This window comes from Halichoeres trimaculatus, unplaced genomic scaffold, assembly GCF_033239565.1.
Source record: "Halichoeres trimaculatus isolate MK-OKI-2021-1 unplaced genomic scaffold, fHalTri1.1 fHalTri1_scaffold_9, whole genome shotgun sequence".
NCBI lineage: Eukaryota > Metazoa > Chordata > Actinopteri > Labriformes > Labridae > Halichoeres > Halichoeres trimaculatus.
Window position 1 is genome coordinate 24,504,812 of NW_027437188.1, and position 21,088 is coordinate 24,525,899.

At 44.5% G+C, this 21,088-nt stretch overlaps 1 protein-coding gene across 2 annotated transcripts in view; it reads right to left on the bottom strand.

The window, feature by feature from the left end:
- The window catches only part of cux1b (cut-like homeobox 1b), a 58,473-nt gene that overhangs the window by 5,976 nt on the left and 31,409 nt on the right, over window positions 1–21,088 (bottom strand). Inside the window, exons 6-21 of one of the 2 annotated variants that reach the window (XM_074678781.1) lie at window positions 19,098–19,221; window positions 16,999–17,075; window positions 16,507–16,573; window positions 11,849–11,897; window positions 8,414–8,521; window positions 7,723–7,911; window positions 7,403–7,461; window positions 7,053–7,095; window positions 6,826–6,922; window positions 4,816–5,613; window positions 4,021–4,104; window positions 3,396–3,497; window positions 2,742–3,307; window positions 2,483–2,624; window positions 1,548–1,835; window positions 1,202–1,390 (exon numbers count right to left, since the gene is read on the bottom strand). In XM_074678781.1, coding sequence (XP_074534882.1) covers window positions 1,202–1,390; window positions 1,548–1,835; window positions 2,483–2,624; window positions 2,742–3,307; window positions 3,396–3,497; window positions 4,021–4,104; window positions 4,816–5,613; window positions 6,826–6,922; window positions 7,053–7,095; window positions 7,403–7,461; window positions 7,723–7,911; window positions 8,414–8,521; window positions 11,849–11,897; window positions 16,507–16,573; window positions 16,999–17,075; window positions 19,098–19,221 — 2,982 coding nt within the window. The remainder of the gene's footprint in view (window positions 1–1,201; window positions 1,391–1,547; window positions 1,836–2,482; window positions 2,625–2,741; window positions 3,308–3,395; window positions 3,498–4,020; window positions 4,105–4,815; window positions 5,614–6,825; window positions 6,923–7,052; window positions 7,096–7,402; window positions 7,462–7,722; window positions 7,912–8,413; window positions 8,522–11,848; window positions 11,898–16,506; window positions 16,574–16,998; window positions 17,076–19,097; window positions 19,222–21,088) is intronic. The other variant, XM_074678782.1, reaches the window with a different exon arrangement.

Here is a 21,088-nt window from a genome sequence, read left to right on the forward strand (position 1 = left end):
TGCAGATGCCCCAAAGAGCCCCCAGATAATGTTTTTGTTACCGCTCATGAATCAGATCTATTAGAAGTCATGATCAAGCCTCTTCTCCTCCACACCCACTAGGTGGTGCTGCTGTCTTTCTCAGAGATTCCAACAATAAAAGCAACTCTTCCATTTTACAGCAAACAAGAAGCACCGTTCTCTGTGGGCACCGGCGGCTGAAAATGAACAGCTCATGGCAGCTTTGCATGAGGTTGACATTTTCTCAACCCCAATACACGCTGCCAGATATATTAGTGTTGCAGGGAAAAACCCCTCAGAGCAAGGTTAGAACCACTCTGAAAGTTGTGTGCTGCCTCGCAGGCCAGCACCACGAGGGTAAGGGGTCAAATACGGTTACCCTGGACAAGGTCTGTGTCTTTCCTCTGGGCTCTGCTGTGGGCCAGGACTATTCCCCATTGCTATTTGGATGCATTACTTTGGGGTCAATAATCAAAAACGAAGTTGAACTCCAACCGCCCGGGCCCAAAACGCACTGGTGTAAGGTCAGTTTTGTTTTTTGCCCTTGTGCGTAGTTTGCAATATCAGGAGGGTAAACTGATCCTGGATGCTTGTGCCTACTGGCAGATTCAAACATGCGTATCCCATCTCCACAGAGAGAGCTTCAAGTGGGCAGTCAGGGGTCACTGTGAGGCAGCGAGGAGGGTGAGGCCTCTCGGCTTTGCTGATTCTTAAACGCATCATGCAAACAGAAGGGAATAAAGCATGATGGGAGTGATAGAGCGGGCCCAGGGCTAACAAATGATAAAAATACAAGCTTATAGACACTGGTGATTATTATGATGATGACGATGATGAAGAGGAGTGCTGATGACTGTGAGTAAGCAGGCCCCCGGCAGTCCCCTAGCTGTCACATCTAATACAGTATGTGATGTCTGTGGCCCTGATTGGTACTGACATCACACCAAGATGACTGTGATCTGCACAACATGCTCTGCTGTCCTGCACAAAGGATATTGTGTGTGCAGATGTGCATGTGCGATTCAAAGGCTGCTGCTCGCATCTTTTTTGTGTGCGACTGTGTTTAGAAAATAAATGCAGGCTCAAGCAGATAGCATGAAGGTTTTGAGCCTTTTGTCTGAGTGCCGCGTCGATTCTATCTGAAGTCATGCTGTTCTGCATGGATCCGTGTGTTTTTCATCATCGTGCATTCATCACACACCTTTCTTCTCCAGGCGTTTCATGTCCATGAGCTTCTCCACACTGTGTGGGTCCTGGAGCCAGAGCTGCATGCGGACAAAGGGCTCTCTGCCCTTCAGGCTGAGCTTGTGCCAGGGTTTGGGCCTGGCCAGCAGGTCTGAGACAGAACCCTGAGTCAGACCCAGGATAGTCTCCCCAAACAGACGCTGGCCTGGTTAGATGAGAGGGGGAGAGAGAGGGAGGAAATGAAAAAGTCATTTCAGGGAACTGATTCAAAGTCTGAATAATTCATCAAAAATAAAAGAGGCTGGGGGAAAGGAAAAAAAGAGCGACTAAGCTGCACAGAAAGCACCTTCTGCGTTTCTTACCGAGGTTGTTATCAGTCAGCACCTCCTTAACCTTCTTGGTGATGGCGTAAGTATCAAGCTCAGGAGACATTGCAACCATTTCTTGGATGCTGAGTCCTGAATGACCAGGCAGAGGCAGAGGCGTGCCAGGCTGAGACTCCCCACCGGAGGGATCCTCAGACAGAGGTTTGAGACTGGAGGACTGGGAAGCCAGTGGATCCCCTGCAAGACCGTTTACGGACTCCTCCGCAGAGCTGAGAGGGGACTCTGGAGCAGGGCTGCAGCTCGCTGACGTCTTCGGCGTACCTTCTGTGTGAGGAGACGAGACAGGGCGAGACAGATCGTACAGGTTAGGAGACATGTTTCTGCGTGAGAGAAGAGTTTCATCTTCTCTCCCCGCTGTGCTTGGGAGGGACTTCAGTCACACAGCATCAATTAATTTAATTCCTGTTAAACAAACAGCAAAGGTGCTTAAGTTTTCAGTTTGAAGCTTTTTTGGCTTCCTCCTCCTTTTCCTTCATCTCCCTGTCTCTGTCTGTGTAGTACTGCTGTGCAGCTCAGCAGGCTGGAAGAGAGCAGTCATGAGGAGCTGTCAGTGTACATTAGCTGCTGTTTACACCCCCAGAGAGAGAGACACACACACACACGCACGCACGCTTACACACACACATACGCGGAGCTGCCATCTGGCGCTGCAACACTAACTTGTCTATGACATGACAAACCAGCAGCTTGCTGGCTGACACTGCCACAGCGCTGAGGATGGGGGGATGGTGGGAGAAGGAGGGAGGGCAGGGAGGAGGAGAACGAAGAGGAGGAGGAGGGTGGGGTGAGTGACAGACTGACAGTAACAACTAGCCACTAGCTCTAATCAGGCTTTCAGAATAATGCTGTAGCCTAAGGAGTCTGGTTGTGTGAATCCAGTGTGTGTGCGTGTGTGTCTGTGATTTGTTTACCTTGGTTTGGAGCCTGCTGGATGTGTGCGTTTTGCCCCTGGTCTCCATTGAGCCACGGCTGCATGCGGAGGTACGGCTCTCGGCTCCTCTGGTTCAACTTGTTCCACGGTTTGTGTCGAGACAGACTGTCACTCAATATTCCCTGAAACACACGGCAGAAAAAGGCTCAGACATGCAATCACTGTGCAGAGAAAACAGAGTGATAAAACAGAGCGAGAGCAGGGAAATCACACAAGCTTTTCCCTCCTGCCTCCCTCACCTCTTTGGAGTCCTCCTGGTTGTGGTTCTCCTCTCCTGTTTGGCTGCCGACAACCCTGCGAGCATCCGTGTGCATGTTGCTCCACCACTGCTCCCTCCAGTAGCCCACCCCTCCAGAGCTTCCAGAGCGATTCGAACTCTCAGAGCTACGACCCAGCCTTGTAGCTCCATCAGTAGACAAGTCCATTCCTGAAGAAGCCCGACTCTCCCGCTTAATGTTGGAGCTGAAGTCCAGGATAGGAGACGGAGATGAGGGCGAGGAGAGGAGGGAGCTGTGGGGCTTCTTGAGGGAGAGTGCTAAAGGGTTGTAAGGGGGGAGAGGAGCGGTGAGTGAGGAGCTCAGGAAGTCTCTGTGAGATAGCGATGAACTTGAGGAAGAAGAGGACGAGGCTTTGAGTATGGGCTCCAGCGCGGCCTGTTGGGCCTCCATCTCCCTGCGAGCTTGTTCTAGGATGGAGCGGATTGCCTCATCTGATCCGCTCCCCCCTCCACCTCCACCTCCACCTACGCCACCACCTCCTCCTCCTCCTTTCAGTCCTGTGTACGAAGGTTGGGCATGAGACAAGTCTGTTGAGAGAGGGACAAAAGGTTCACTAATACTCACATTGAAAAAATATCATCTTCTGTTCATCAGAGGGAAAAAACAAAGACTTACCAGCTTTCTGCACCTGCAGCTCTCTTTTGGCCTGTTCCAGGATGGACTTGATAGCCTCATCTGAACCCGCCTCTGGGGTGCGGACACGGGCAGTGATGTTACCTGGAGGAAGAGGAAGAGGGAATGGGAGGAGATGAAAAATCTTGTGAGATTAAAAGTAGCGATAACCAACTATGGAGCAAGAAAAAGAGAACAACAAGAGTTTATACGGACATCGAGTAATTACAGCATAGCACAGCACAAAGAACAACATTCCCACCTCTGAGCTACACGGCATAAGACTTAACTGGAGGGACTGTCATAATTTTTTCCTGCTCCCTTTGGAGCTCACACATGCACATGTGCTACAGGGTTCGTACAGTAAATGCTCCCCACAGAATAACAACTAGCAATAAAATCCCTAAATACACATGCTGGCTTTCTTTTGACGCAAGTCCCTGAAACTGCGGTTACCTTCAAGGCACATGTATATCTGTGTCTCTACTTGCAAATTAATAAACCCAAACTCACGCGCAAGCACACACACACACACACACACACACACACTATAGATACAGTTCACCCCGACACAAACATGCCACACAGACAGAACGTGCTAGAATCTGTGTGTGTGAAGGGGACAGACCTGTGTGTGAAGCTGTATTGGAGTGGGCTCTCCGCTTCGGGACATCCTGAAACACTCGGCTAAGCTGGGGCTGGCCTGAGCCCTCTGTTAAAAACAATATACCACACACTCTGTTATAGCACTTTGTGTGTCTGTTTTCTTTTCTTCTACAGCTGGACTAGAAGATGCCCTGTGATGATCTGTAAATATATGGAATGTGCAGACACTTCCATTCAATGCATGGTGCTATAAATGCATTGATCTTTACCATCTGTGGCCCCACTAGGAATCAAACGGCTTCCTCTTACAGGAACACTAAACCGGTACAAAGACGGAGGTGTGGAAGTGAACTGATTGAATAGGTAATATTTAACAGAGTTTACTTCCTGCATGTTTAAAACAGACTGTTTCAGACTTGATTGGTGAACTTTGCTATATTTTTTGCACCACCTTCTATCAGAAATGTCTTGATGCGTTAACAAAAGCAGGCCCAGGCTAATCGAATCCACCCGTAGTTAACAGTACCCCTGCCTACCTCCTAGTTCCCTCACGATCAATACTATTGATGTGTGAAAGGTTTCTGTATTGACCACAATAGCTAGGAGAGGCTCTTGGGATCAGTGCGTGACTGGGAACTCACTCAAAACACACAGGTGTGGCACAGAACGGGAGTTAGGAAAGAGAAAGAAAAATAAAAAGCTAGTCTATATTGACAGGCTAATCAATGGCTCAGTGCAGGGCTAAATACATACACACACATGCAAGACACACACACACTCACGCACGCATAGACGCATTAAAGACACACAGGCTCACCTCTCTGGCGGCCCTGGATGCTGCGCAGAGCGAGGATGTTCTGCTCGTCTGCGAGGAACTGCCTCATCTTGTGGAAGGGCTCCTTCCCCCGGATGGTTAGCTTGTTCCACGGCTTCGGTCGGGCCAGGATCTCACTGACAGAACCCTGGGAGAGTCCCAGCACGTAGTGGCCAAACACACGCTGACCAATGTTGTGCTTGATCAGCTGCTCTTTAACCTGCCGGGCGATCTCTGCTGTATCCATATCCTCCCCGTCTAAAATACTTCCTGTGGTGGCATCAGAGTGGCTGGGCGACGGGGAAGGGGCGCTGCCGGCCGTGCTGCTCCCATTCACAGGAGCCATGTCTGGGCTGGCTGGGGGCGGCTGGGGGCTGCTGGCTGCCAGGGGGATGGCGGCAGAGCCAGAGCCAGGGGTGGAGGTAGGGATGGAGCTGAGTGTGGGAGTGAAGGGGGTGAACAGTAGAGCTCCACTGGGGATTCCAGATGACTCCTGCAAGGCTTTGGAGTAGAAGGTCTGGAGCAGCTGCCGCTGTATCAGAGAGTTCAAAGCCATCTTTCCCCCCACCAGAGGGAACACAGGGGAGTAGAAGTCCTGGCCAATGCCCGTAGGAGTGAAAGAGTGCGCTTCGCCGCTGCTGGTGGTGGTGGCAGTGTTGAGGGGGTCCGTGTGAGTGCGAGGCAGGGGGAGCTGGGAGGAGGAAGGGAGAGAGGGGGGAGGAGGGGGCGAGGAAGAGGGGTCGCTGGGTATGGTCTCCTCCTTCACTTCGGACTCTTCTGTCCCTTTTCGCCTGGCTGACCCTACAAGAAAGGTCAAACACACCATGCATTATGGGGGAGTCAACAAAAAAGGGGTTCCAAAAAGAGAGAGAAAAAAAAAACAAAAGTTATCTTAATCAGGTCTCTTCCAAATTAGTGAACTTTGTTTTCCTTTTTTGCCAACCCCCCCAGACAAAGTGCCCATGCATTTGTGATTTCAACCTTTCTTGTAAGCTACAGCCTGGAAGAAAAAAAGGACAAACAAAACCATTGACACTGTGCCACTTAGGCAGATTAGCTTGGCCCTGGGCTCGGTGGCTCTCTCATTCTCTCAGGCAGAGTGGAAGTAACAGGACAGGGTAAAGCGATGTCCTCAGATAGCCAATACACCACGAGAGTCCTCTTCTGTGCTGCTGCTGCTGCTGCAGTGGGTTCCTAAACACTGAATTAATCCATCGCTCATGCAGCATCAAAGTCTTTTAGTTCATAAAAATACATCCAGGATACAAAATATAGCAATAGCACTCACTTGAAAAAAAAAACACATTTTTATGGCAGAAAAAAAATAGATGCATGTCACCCAGTACAGGAGCTGAGTAAAGACCTTAATTCACTTCTTTCCTGAATAGTCTGAATGATGAAATTTACACATTCGTCAAAACAAACACAGAAATGAACTATTTTCTCTCAGTTTGTAACAACTAGAATCCATCTTGATGATAAGCACTGGAGAAGAAACATTATTCTAATGCAGAACCATTGAGACTTAACATGATTGAGTAAGACAGTAAGCTCCCCTTACTGTGAATGTTAATCAATTCAAAGCTATTCAACTATTCAAGCCTAAAGCAATGACATTTCAAACCCATAAACACTGTTGCAGAGGGCAAGAGACCTGATGTAAGGGCGATAGTATGGTGTCCTCGTTTTTGTGTATTGCAACTTTGTTACCGTTCAGACTGACCTCCTGCTGGGGGTTTTAGTCAAACCAGATATGCATTCTATTCCTCTGCAAGAAGTGTACAGATTTCAGTGACATGGTTGCGTTTTGCGTGATGTTGTGCGTTACTTGGTATTGCAAACACGTGAATGTATGATGAAGTACTCTCAGAGAAAGAGAATCTATATGCATTTCCACTGCAGCTGATTCTTCACCTACCCTCTCATGAATGCTGGACTTGTTCAAGTTTGCAGGTTTTGCAAAGAGTGAACTCTGTGAACTCTGACCTCACATATGGAGAAAAAAACACTCACCACTTAGCTCGGTGTTGGCGATGCGCAGAGCAGCGCTCTCAGATTGAAGACTACGGTTTCGCTCGAGCAACAGCACCTCCAGAGGTTTGGAAGAGTCCTGGAGGAAGTGGAAAGAAATCACCTCAGAACTGTTTTATCTGTTGCTTTTAGTGCAGCGTAATGTGTCAGACCCAGGGCTACAAAGTCAATTGTAACTCTACTCTTGCTTTTATAACTCTCAGTTTTACCTGCACAGAGTCAGATGTCCCAAATTCCATAGACTTGAGGATACTGAAAAGACACAAAGAAAAAAGAAACCATTTAAACCCCAATGAAAGGCAGACACATCTACTATGTATCATGCAAGCTCTTCAATGTCTGCATCTGAAGGACAAAGACAGGATTTAGTTTCAAGGAGCAAATCACAAAATGAAAAGCTACAGACAGACAAGTTTCACCTTCATAAGGGCACTCAATTGAATTACACATCTCAAATGAAGACTCGCATCTTGTTTAACGTTGTTACAGACATCAAACGCATGCAATAAATAGATCTATGCTGGGAATACACACACACTCCACCTTGCATGCTCCTCACCTCAGCTCCTTCTTCACCTCCTCGTAGTCAGCTTGATTCTGCAGTTTCTCCTCCAGTTCCTGCAGATAACAAAGAGATTCAATAACATGAAATGGATAGGAAAATGAAAGGAGTCCTTGTCGTGTACTTATTCAGTGCTTTATCTCCAGATGACAGAACAGAGCGGGTGAATGTGTCACTATAGTAACAGGTGGGATCGATTTACACAACAAAGCAAATGCAGAAACAGTCTTATTAGAAATTTTATGTGCGAAATACTTAAAAGTAAAATAAATCCTTGCAAAAACAGTAAAAATCTGAAACTGTGTGAGTTTTGGAACCTTGAGAGTGGCGGTCTTCGTGCTAAGTTGCTGCTCCAGCTGAGTGATCTGGGAGCTGGTGGTCTCTCGGAGTTTGGTCAGGCTGGCCTGCAGTCTCTGGACATCCTCCACCAACTGGACGGTCTCCCTTTCTTTGGCCCTGAGCTCTGCCTCCAGATTTGAGTGGGATACCCCCTCTGAAGTCTGTTCCTGAAGACAAAATAGGAATGCATTTAAATCTGATGATGAGATCACCCCAAAACTACCACATCCTGCTGTCAGATAAATCAAATTATCTGAACGCTGATGGATACACCAGAGCTCGACAGAAGCTGATCTATAAAATGATCTTTAAGATCAATAACTAGCAGAAAGATACGGGGCAATCAATGAAAACTAAGAGGGATAACAGAAGCCCACACTTTTGAACCCAGTCACATCTGCAGTCTCTTCCACAGATCCAATACATCAATAAATCACTACTCCAATCAGCTGTGGCAACCCTGGCCACCTTCCCCTAGCAATCAATAAAAGCAGTAACAGATCAATGTGCTATTCATGACCCCGATGCCTAGCCTTTAAATCAGTGCCCACACTCCATGAATTCAATCTTTAATCAGCTGATGACTTTTAGCATTAACAGACCAAGCAGATCTTTGCCTGATCAATACCTTCTCTGCAAGTAAATCAGTGAAGCGGCAAGTTGTGTTACCGTGTCGGGGTCCGCGGCCTTGGCGGGGCTGCTGAGTGGCTGCGATTGGCTGCTCGAGGACAGCTGCTCTCTGAGTGACTCTGTCTCCCTCTGAGCTGCTTCTGCTCGCTGGAAGGAGAAGAGGAAATGTTGAAGGAAAATCAACCAGTGGAGAGTCGGAAATTGTCAAACATGATAAACGTTCTCCTCTATTCAGTGCTGCTTTTAAATGTGCTTTAAGTGTACACAAGTTCCCTCTTTTGGAGAGCAACTGAAAACATACTTAATCTGATATGTAGAAAAGAGGGAAAAATTAAATAAATAGTCCTATGACATTAATTCAAAAACCTTTGGGGATAATATTGTTTGGTTTCATCAGGTCAGTCATTTTTAGTAAGTAGAAAGCTTAAAAGCCTCCTCTGTACAAGTGCTTTTCTTGAGTGTACTTTTCCAATGCGCCATCTTCCTCTTCCAGCCAACTGTGTGTCAGTGTCCCTTCCAGCATAAACAAATATATAATAACACATAACAGGGGAGGGTAGAGAGAATGCAAAGAAAGTGTGGAACAATGGCCGAGGGTGAATATTTGCTTAATTGAAAATAACACATTAGTCCTGAGAATTGAGATGATACCCGCTGCCTCGTATTTATAGCAAAACTGCCGAGCTCCAGCAGGGACTCATCTGCAACACCGGCCAGCCTGCTGTCATTAGGAGTTACAGGGAGCCGATTCCACAGTGTTTCTAATTGCAACCACATTGAGAGCTGTTATTGACTGGGTGGGAGTTGGACCGCTAGTCGCAAAAGAAAAATCCTGTTTTCCATTTTCTCCTTATAAAAGCGTATAAAAAGTCTGTGACTGAGCTGGAGGCTATGCTGTCATCCACTGTAAACCTCAAATCAGAAGTGTGAATTGTGTGTGTGTGTGTGTGTGTGTGTGTGTGTGTGTGTGTGTGTGTGTGTGTGTGTGTGTGTGTGTGGCATTATAGTCAGCGCGCTAACCTTTAGGCTCATATTAACATTACATGCCTATGCTACCCCTTTAGCCACAAATCATACTCTGAGGCTAATAATGAAAGTTAACAACAATGACATTAACAGATACCACAGGAATATTTACAACACAGGGGCAGAGGGCGCGCTAGGGGGCTATTTCATTTCACTGGATGGGTTTAGTAGGTGTGTTATAAACATTTAAAACAAACAGAGGCACTCACACCCCTGGCTGAGTCATTTGTTAAAACTTCTCAGTGATGCAAACAGTTAAGATGTATTGATTTATTTTAAAAGCTTTAAATCAGCATTCTATTGCATTTTTAGAAGTTTGAAACAATTTTTATAATGATTTTTAACAACTTTGAACACCTGAACCCGTCTGATCCCATGAAGAAGAGGTGGACCAGGACCAGGAGTTACAGGGTGTTCCCATTCAGTTTCACAGATGTGAAACTGAATGAGAACATTTTGGGGAGAAACAGACTTTAAATTCTTTAGGGAGAATTAAAGGTTGGTTTTAATTTGTCACTGGAAAATGACATCAAACACTGGTAATATAAGGGCCTGTATCCACAAAACTTTTTAAAGTCCTCTCAGAGAGCTCTTAAATTAGCCTAAAAATTCCTAGCAAGGCATCTTAGCTTAAGAGTGATTCAGGAATTTTCTGAGAACATCTCTGAGCAAAGAAGAGACACAAACTTTTATCTTAGTGAGGAGGTGTGGTTGATCTCGTTGCTTTGTGTGAGGCAGTCTTCTAAAAACTGAGCGGTTGTTACAAAAAGGGAAAAAGACAAAAAAAGAGTGCTCCGTGCTCCTAGTAATGAATGGACATTTATATAACTTGGGCTGTATTAAGAAATGTGTTATCCTGATGTTAATTTTATGTCATGATAATAAAAAAACTCAGCAAAATTAAATTAATTGTGACAGATTCAAAATGTTTGAACGTACCTCATTCACATGCCAATTATACTGATTTGCCAATTGTTCTGTTTACTGTCCATGCTGGTAATTTTAGTACTTTGTGTATTTGATATAAATGGTGGACGCAGTTCCTGTGATTGCTGGCGTCCTTATAAAAAGCAGTTGAATTTGGCAGGATGACCAAAACAACGAACGAAATGGATAAAAAAAGAACGAGAAAGCCCAACTGGACACAGAGCAGTGCCTGCTGTTGGCACAACTCATGAAGGAGAATAAAAGAGTATCAGGAGGGAAATTAGGTCTTGGGATCAGGGCACAAGGGAAGATGCAGACTAAGGAGCGAATTGCCCAACAAATCAATGCGTCATTCCCTCTCCATGTGCGCAAAAGTGACGAGTGTGAGAAACGCTGGTACGATCTGAAATCCCATTCGAGTAGAGATCAAAGCACACAAGTGCACACAACAAACAGGGTTGTAGACTACCATCTAGGCTGTTGCTGATGGTATTACTTACTTTGATATTAACATTTGTTTGAATGTTACAGAATTTCATATGCTTCTTGGACTGTTAAGGAGGTGAATCACCAGATTAACAGCTGCCACGGGTGGCAGACACTGTTCAGCATGTTGGGTCCAACACCAGTTTCACCAGCCACACTTAGGCTACTTAAAACTCCTCCTTCCTTCAAACAATTTTTCACCTTAGGAGCTCCCTCAAGGCCTAAGATGCTTTGCGAATAATTTGTACCTTACCAAAGAAAAAATCTGAGAAAAATCTTAAAATTCCTTGAATTCTAAGACTTTTCTAAGAATGACATAGCATTGTTTGTGAAGACGGGCCCAGATGTGACGCTGTCTTTTCCCCTCAGATTTCATATCCTAAATACCAAACAGGTCAGAAACAAACAGTGCAGTTCCTTCTGGAGGTTTTATGGATAGAAAATCCATCCAAAATGGGGACCAGTCAGGGTCCCAGATCAGATTTCCTCCCCAATTGTCAGAGGTGTAAAGCAGGGATAAATCGTACTAAAACTCCTGCAGTCTGAGCCCAGCTAAGCCCTTAGTCCGCTTTTTCCCTACAGGAGAAGTAAATATTGTAAATAAGTTTAATACATTAATGATATACATTGAAGAAAGGGTTCAACTTTTCTGTGCTGTAACTGTTAACAATCATCATTTTACCAGGCGAAAAGGAAGCATTTCTTTGGGACTATTTTCAGCAGTGGATTAACTCACATTTGGTGCTCTAGTAATTATTTCAGGCCCTGGGACAGCGTGCGCGTGTGTGTGCGTGCTCAGATCAAAATAAACTTAAGAGCCTATGTTCAACACGCTATCTCGTCAATGCATTTTAACAGCCTACATCCTGAACTTGCATAAGTAATGCACTTCTTTTAGATTTACTAATTTTATTCAGTCAAATCCAGTCAAAGCGTTTGATTCTTTCCTCACTTTGAATCAATAACTTTTAAGTTTGATGTCTGATGGACAATGCTGTAATTTAAAAATAAACACTCAGGATGTGGAGGCGTTACCTGATTTGCCCTTTCGAGGTCGGTCATCACCATCTCAATCTCATCGGCCCTGAAAAAGACATTTACTGTTAGTTCAGAGTACAGAACAAAGCTTTTAAAAAGACTCGCATAACTGAAAAAAAACAAGTAATGGATGGAAAACATGGATAAATAAACACTCAGCACACTTAACGTGCGTGTGTGCAATTGTTCAAAGAGAGCACATTTAGAGGAAGCCGGTGTCGTGTCCATTAAGCTACTGTCTAAATTTCACCTTAATCCATTGATTGTGAACTCTATAACCCAAACAGCTTGTATGCGTGCGTGCATACATGTATTTAAACGTGTCTGTGTGTGCGAGTGCGTGTCTATGTGTGTGGGTGTGCACATGTAAGCCCCTAAAACCCAGGCCACACTAAAACAGAGGGATTACATTAATAGAGCTCTAAGTCCTAATACAGCAGACTAATCTGCTATGAAGCTGTATGATTGTGTCTGACTAATGGTCTGGATGGAGGCCATGGTTCACCTCTCACTTGCTAGAGGTCAGACAGCAGGAATACATCCCCATAATACTGCATATTATTGGACTTTGGAGACATGGTTAAGTGACATGAACACCTTATACTTTACTGCAAACCTGGGCTTAGATATCACGGAAAAATTGTGGACAACAAACAAAACAAAACAGCAACTCTGATATTTTTGTAGACATGCCTTAAAACTTTGTTAAACACCATGTCTCCATGTTTATACATATAAATACCCTTTCTGTTAAGATGTCAGCGTGTGCGTGTTTGTTTGCGCCCTTAGATGTATTTTGAGTTCATTTCTCCGCATGAGAAAGTTAGAAGAAACAAATGCATGGAAATCTTGCAGAGTTCATCCAATGCAACACAGTGCTCACGTGTGTGCGTTTAAGAGTTGCTGATAAGGACACAAGAGCTGCACTGAATGCAATGATGCAAGCGCATTTGCACTGCTGCGTCCATTAGGACCTTTTGATTTCACTGCAAGCCTTTGATGGTGAACCGAATAACCCACGCAGCTTTTGTATTTGTGTGTCACAGTATGAGAAACAGTGTTATGTCCCATAGGCTTGAGTACTACTGATTTGAATGTGTTTAACAAAACAGACACAGTTGATATTAGGTCAACATTGTGCCACGGGCAATGCAGCAAAAAAGAATCAGATGTGGGTGGGAGAGCTTTTCACTCGCCGCTTTTTATTCTTTCCCGAACAGTTAAAAGGATCCAGTATGCATTTAAGCGACATAATAGTACACTACCTCACCAGCTTTTATCCTGTCTTAAGCTATAGTGTGCGGGACCCACGTGTGCACTCAATCGCACTCCCGCACACACACACAAATGTTGAGGTCAGAGAGCCAACAAGCCAGAAAAGCTTGTAATGGAGAGCGTTTATGGGTAGTAATGCAACCCAAATACACCACGGCTCCCGCTCCAAATGTGATCATTTAATCAAAGTACAGATGCACAAAGTCTTCTTAAATAACCTTTGGATTTGGCTGTATTTGGGAATTATAAAGGCAAAGCTAGAGGCTGAGGGCCAAATCAGATCACAGGGAAGGGATTTTCTGAATATCCTGATACAGTCAGTCAGTCGCTGGGCAGGGCAGGAGCTGTCCATGGCGAGTGAACGCTCCCAGAGGAATTAATTCATCAAACACTGAATAGGAAAAGGGGGGTTACAAGAAACGATAATCCGGATTCTGTGCCCCCGAAATTTATTTAAAGATCTCTAAACAGCAGCCACAGGGAGGAGCTATAGAGTAGATGCACTTGAAGTTTTTACACACAAAAACAAGACACACTCACACACACTCTTTTGTACCATGAAAGCCAACGGGTGCAGCCAGTGACATCAGTGAGTACTGTAGGACTTCTGAAACAAGCCCAGAGCCTCTAAGCCCCTACTGTACTTCCTCCATCTCAGACAGGCCTTTTCATCTCTTATCATCTTCCTTCTCTCCCTCTCTTGCCTTTCACTCAGCCGCTCCTTTTCTTTTCCACCCTCTATCCTTTTCTCTCCACCCTGTTCCCCTTTTCCCTTGCCCTCCACTTTTTCTCCTTTCATCTTTTTCTTCCCCCTTCCACCTCCCCTCTCTCATCTCTCACCCTCTCTTCCTTGGCCCTCTGTCCTCGGTGCCAGCAGGATATTCCCCTGATTTAGATTTTTCATTTCCCTCCTCTATCGCGCTCTTATCCCCTTCTTCCTCGCCGTAGCCCTGCAGCCCGGCTCGCATTTTGCCCTCCAGCTTTCATCACTCCATTCCTTTTCTTTCTTTGGCTTTCTCCACATTGCGTTTTTCACAGTGTGTTACCTTGGGGATTTCAAGGAGGCTTAAAAAGAAGCTAGCTGTTAAAGTGTGTCTGTGTGTACAGTGAGCAGCATTTTGTGTGTGTGTGTGTGTGTGTGTGTGTGTGTGTGTGTGTGTGTGTTTGTGTGAGCCTGAGATGGACACAGGAAAAGCCTATTGATTGTTGCCTAATTATCAGTAATTAAATGCTTTCCCCAAAATGCTAGCGAGCCTTTATACAGAGATAAAGCTGGACAGAAACATACAGGGACACACACACACACACACACACACACACACACACACACACACACACACACACACACACACACACACACACACACACACACACACACATACACACACATACACACACATACACACACATACACACACACACACACACACAGCATCCTGTGGGGCTTGGGATCAATATATCATTAATCTTTAACAGGGACTAAACGGGTAAAAACGCACCCAGCCAGACCCTCACAGCGCCTACACAGAGAGGGGGCTTTGCTACATCTGCAGGCCTGCCTCTCGCCAGAGTTCACACACACACACACACACACACACTCTGAGGCACTGCAACATCGACCAAATTCTCAGGGAGCGTGTGTACGCCCGCTTGTGTGTGCACAAGTGTGTATTTTAAAAGGCAGATTACCCGAATGCAGCAAGAGGATGGGGGATTTGTCACGCAATGTCCTCCTTAGTGGAAACTTTAGAGCAAGTGCGTGTGTGTGTGTGTGTGCGTTCATTTGTGTGTCTTGTGCAGAGAGAGAGTGCATGATATGTATGGCGTTTGTGTTTTTGCAGTGCCAAAATATACGCAGTCAAAGGGTTAAAAGTTGTGTTCAGCCAAACACTGGCGATTTGCTCAGCCAAGCAGTAAACGGGGGAAGGACTCCAAGGACTGGGAGGGTGCAGGGTTAGAGAGGGTTTGTGTGTGCTTTAAAGCGTTGCATTAAAATTTCAGATCACAGCACGCCACATAGTCAAGGACCCTGACTGCCTCAGGCTCATGAGTGAGTGTGCGTATCTGTACGTGTGTGTGTGTGTGTGTGTGTGTGTGTGTGTGTGTGTGTGTGTGTGTGTGTGTGTGTGTGTGTGTGTGAGGATGTGAGCTGGCATGTGTTTATTGGCTTTTGTTAGCAAATGGGGCCTACTATATGTGTCCTTTCAAAATGTGTTTTCGTCTGACATAAAAGGAACAGACAAGGACGGAAAAAAGAGGAAGAAAGTATAAAGAAAAAAAAAACGTGATAAAGAAGAAGAGCGGGGCAACAAAGTGATGAGGACAGAAAACACAAGAGGGAATGCATCGGATGGACTATAAAACCTATTGATCAGTGCCATTACACTGCATGCTATATCTTCCTGTGGCCTTTCCCTATACACTTACAAATGTACAATGAAGGAGATAGAAGACAAAGTGTGGAAGTGAAGGAGGCAGAAAAGGGAGGAAAAAAGTACTGTGAGGGAAGGAGAGAGACAGAGAGAGAGGGAGGGGGGAATCGATTTGTTTTTAACAGCCAATCAATTTAACAACTCTGTTAATGGAGAGACACAGTGTGTTTGGGGCCTGGTAAATGGGACAGGGGAAAACCTTAAAAGCAGAGTTGATACTCTGTCACACTTTGTGTAGAGGGCACATGCAGGTTGCTCTAAAGCAATTTTTAAAAACAGTCTCAAATTTCAAGAAAGAGTCGATGTTTCAAGGTAAGAGAGGTGAACTTTTGATGCTTCAGACTCAACACAATGAAAGACTTTTTAGAGATTTGGTTCAGGTGCTCACTGAAAGGTTCAGGGTCCCAGTACTAAACCCTGAGGGACACCGAGTGAGAATGTCATATAGTAAAGTGCTACTTCACAGTGTGAAGTGCTGACATGGAAAAGCTTCTGTTCTCCTCACCACTACTATGAGATCAATAATGATAGATGCACAGTGCTCGAGTAACTGAAGCGACATTATCTTACAGGTCCTGTTAGTGCCCTGTGTGGCAGTGACCCTCATCAGCCCTTCAGTCTCCAGCCTGAGGAATCAGAGCACTTTAGCCTGCACTACTCAAAAAGAAAAAACAAAAAAAAACTATTTTTGGTACTTGCTGTGGCGACAGAATGCATTACAACCCCTGTCAGTATTTACAGTGCGGGGGTAATGCTGGGATTTGGAGGCTGCTGAGTGTTGTGGGAGACAATCCAGCTGTTACAGAGAAAGAGGAGGAGATGATGGGAGGAGGAGGGGTTCCAGGGAAGGAGCTTCACTAAACAGGATGATGTCAAGGACAGACTATTGAGGAGGCAGAGGGGAGAAGTCTTCCCACAAACATGCGCATAGATCAGCCAGAGACGTACTTTGCTGTAGATTCCTCGTCATACTTTGTCTTCAAATCAAAGAGCTCGGCCTGAGTTGTTTCAAGTGCTGTAGAAGAGGACAGGAGGAGAAATAGTCAGATGTTAGTTTCTTGACTACATCTCCAAAAATCTCACATCAAAGTATAAACAAGCCTGTAAGAAAGGCAGGGTTCTTATCATCAGAAAAAGGCTGCAGCATGACTACGCAATTTTTTTTAAGAGGAAAAATTTGGGTCGCTTTTAAATCTAGAGGTTGTTGTATTTGTACTTTCACTTTGGTAAAAGAATGGTAGTGAGGTTAAACAATTATGTATCCAGGCCACTGTCAATTTGATCAAATCACACCCACCTAGTCCAGATTAAGTAGATTAAGAGTTTAAGTGTACACTAGGATGGAATACTTGAAATGCTCATGAAGCTAACTACATCTCATATTTGGTATTAAGGCTGGCTAAAACAATTAGAGTCTGTACAGTCTAAGTAGTGTGGTACCTGTCTGTAGGGACTGGGCCTTGTGTTCAGCCTCTTCCAACCTTGAGGACATGGAGTCCTGACTCTCCTGGAGTTTCCTGCAGCAGCAGACAGAAGGCGAGAAAAAAGAAAGCAGGGAAGCAGAAAGTCACAGACAGAGATACTGAGTCAGTAAATCTTTGGGTTCACACTTTGTGGCAACTGCAACTTTTCTCTATTTTCCCACCATTTCTGAAGTGTTTTCCCCACTAAAATCCTCCCCAACACAACCCACTCCTCATTAAGCAGCCCTATTAGGCAGGAATGTCTGGCCACTGGGGCACGCTGCACCCGGGGGGAGAAAGAGCGAGGCTTGAGTAAGAGAGCAGGGCGAAGAGGAGGAGAAGGAGGGGGGCGACAGAAACCACAAGGATAAAATAGATTCATTCTTAGCATATAAAAAGTTGGGCTCTGCTGAGAAATTGCCACTGCGTGTAAAAACATCAATAATCTAGCACAAAGATGGTCTTTATGGCACTCTTTGATGCCCCCCTTCTCCGCCAATCTGTCTCTCCTGTCATCTCTATTTTTCTGCCCGCTGCTTCATCCTTTCATCTCGCTCTCTCCCTCCTTCCCTCGCTCCTTGCTGGATAAAATGCATCAGAGGTGCCATCCATTTACTGCCCCTCTCAGACACAGGAAGTCAGCTCTCTGCAGACAGGAAGGGGCCTATAAAACACTGACGTAAAGGAAATACAGTTGGACAATTGATCTGCTAGTGTACGTCTGGAAGGGGCATTGAGCTCCGGCACAGCTTCACAACAAACAAAGATGACTGACACACAGGGAAAATATGAAGTCTGTCATGTACATTAGTTCTATAAATCAACTTCAAATGGGCGTGAGACTTTTGGAAAAAATGGTCATTAAGAATAAGTCAGGAGGATTTAAATGAAGTGATAAGGATACAAAATAAATTAAAGTGTAAAATGAAAACAAAATATGATGGGACTATCAACCTATCATTAAAGAAATGATCATAACAATACTTTTTGTTCTCCGATCAAAGGTGAAAGTTTTTAAAAACAAAGTGATTTTGTCCGGCCAAGTTATCCTCTGAATAAAGTTGAATATTACAGAGAAAAATGTTATCAAGATAATGTTTTGAATACTGTAGACTCACATGATGGTTGAGACCCATCTATGCCACGTTAGTTTGGGTTAACTTTAATAACGCCTGAGGAAAAGATTCTCTAGTTGGTTTTAGAATGAAAACCTAATATGGCCACCTACACCTTTTGGGAGCTTTTGTAATTATCTTTTTACTGAATGAGCTCCTAAAACTTTACAAGACTTTTCTGAGGTAACTCCAGCCTTAGGAAGCATTTATTCCCTGTTTCAATAGTGCGCATTGTTTTGCATGTTCGTAAATGTCTGGCAGTAATTTTGAGCTTATTTATCACTGCCACAGGCTTTTTGTGGATCTGAAAAATCAAACCCTTCAAAATGATTCAACAACTGGTCTGAAGATATATTACACCGAGTAAAAGAAAGGGACGTGAGGAAATTTCCCTTATTGGGTTGGTCTTATTTAGCAATTATATATTATTATAAGGCCGTGGCAGCAATTATTCCCAAAAAAGAGGGAATACATATTGTGGTTTGGCCCAACAGAAAGAAAGTCTGATGTGTTGATTCCCATCAAGACAAGAATGGCAAGCACCCACACGTCAAAAATGCGGGCATTGTCTTTCATGTAGGTTATTTTCCATTTATCTGCAAAAAGGGAGGCAATATCAGGGAAGCAGTAAGCCGTAATTTGTTGATTATTCTGATAAGTATGAGGAAAAGTCCAAGAACTATTAGCCGAGGAGAAATTATATTATGATTTAGTCATGAATAGCTCTGCTAAATAAAGTCAAAAATCATAGACCTATCATTCAAAGATTAGAATCTCAGCAGTTCTGCTTGAGGGCACAGTGACCCAGAGGTTGGGAATGGCAAAATAATACAGAGGTTGTTACTTAAAACACAGAACACACACACACACAAACACACAAACACACACACACACACACACACACACACACACACACACACACACACACACACACACACACACACACACACACAAAACACACCTCTCCTTCTCTGCATAGTCGTTGTGTAGCTGGAGCTGCTTTTCCTGGGCCAGGTTCTCCGCCTGATTCTTCAGAGACTGCTCGTACTCGCGGATTTTCTCCTTCAAGGCCTTGATGGTCACCTCTGGGGGAGGTAAAACAGCAGAAAGTCCAGTGTGTCAGGAGAAAAGGAAGGAAGAGTTAAAACACAGGCAAGATGCAAAAATATATAGAAAACAGACTGGAGTGGTTTCCTCCGAGTGATAAATGACAGTGTTGACGATACAGCTCTTGAAGGAAGGGGCTTGACCTTTGCTTAAGGAACAGCATTTCATATCCAGCATTCTTCCTGTCAGCACAGACGAAGGCCTCGGCCCCTATGGCTCCTGCCTAATCTTTACATCCTCGACCGGTATAGAATATTCACTGTTCACTAACAGTAGATATGCTGTATTCATTAGGACTGCATTAGTGCTGAAACCCCATAACCTGCTGACGGCTGAGCTCTGTATGGGGCAGCCTGAAATAAATCTAACACATAACTGGGGTAATAAATAGGCCTCCGAGTGAGTGTGTGTGTGTGAGAGTGTGTGTTTCTCAGAGAAAGATATAAGTGAGTGAGACAATGATAAAGAGCATGGCTGCTTGCTGCCTTTGACTGAGGGCTCTTAGCACTTGGTGTGTGCATACGTGTGTGTGTGTGTGTGTGTGTGTGTGTGTGTGTGTGTGTGTGTGTGTGTGTGTGTGTGTGTGTGATTTAAACTCCAGTCTCACTGCTCTGACACATAATCAATAGAGGAGAGTCCCCTCAGAGCCCTCTTACCCCTTAACTGCTTAACTGAACTTTAAACATTTAGGTTGCGGGGATCAATGGCCCCTGCACTCTCTCTATGTGTGTGTGTGTATGCGCGCAAGTGTGCAGCGGGTCTGTGTGTGCGTGTTTAACAGGAGTGGGAGTTCCACAGTGTGTTTTGGGGTTTAAATATCCCCCATCTATTGAGGCGGGAAGGAGGGATAAAGGATGAGGGAACAGGAAAATCAATGGCAGAATGGAACCCTGCCGCTATCGAGCTGTTCCAATTAACTCTCGCTGAGGAAAGGGGGGATTCCAAAACATTCTCCGCTCACCCGCTTGCTCCTCCTTTTTCTCTTTCCTTTTTTTGGGGGGCTGAAATTACACCACTTTTATTACAGCTTCTCACTCATCCCCGCTGCCTTTGTCAGTTTTTCCATCTCTCTTTACCCTGAGGTAGCCCATCGTTTTTTATTCATGAAAGTCTGCCTCGTGTTTTTTTTCCACCCCTGAAAATCCTATTTGAAAATGTAAAACCTTGTACATTTTTTGTGTTTCTTAAAAATGTATGAGGCATTGAAATATGTTCAAATAAGGGCATCCTCCTTTGAAAAGGGGATTCTAAATATGTGTCTATGACCTTACATTTGCACTTTAAAGTTCTTAAAAGTGATTATAATGCAGACCTAATGGTGAGGTTATCCTCGAGCATATATTTCTTTTTTGATCAGTAAATAATGACTTTTGTCTTTTGTACAGACTAAACAAAGTTTCATGCTTTTTGCATTTGAGCTTTTTAATTGACATATTTCAGTTCTTTCTTTTTTACAGTGGGAGATTTAACAGAAAGGCTGCAGATAGAAGGTGCTAATACATATATACACTTACAACGTAACTTTTCCTCATAAAAAATGAAATTCCACTCTTTTGGTTCGAAGCAAGGCTCCACAGATTTTTGAAAATGGGATTGTTGGATTTTTACCAGGATATACACATCACTGTAACAGTGCCAGTGTTAGCCAAAATGCTACCTTTGAACTCTTGTCTCTTCCAAATTGTTTTCAAAAACAGCTAATGTAAAATCAAAATGAATATGTTTCCCCCCTTCTTACCTTGCATCTTTATATCTGTGCAGTATGTGATTGTTGTTGGTTGTATAGGTTTTTAGATGAACTACATTAACTCCAATTTAAAGCAACTCTTCAACTACCTCAGTACT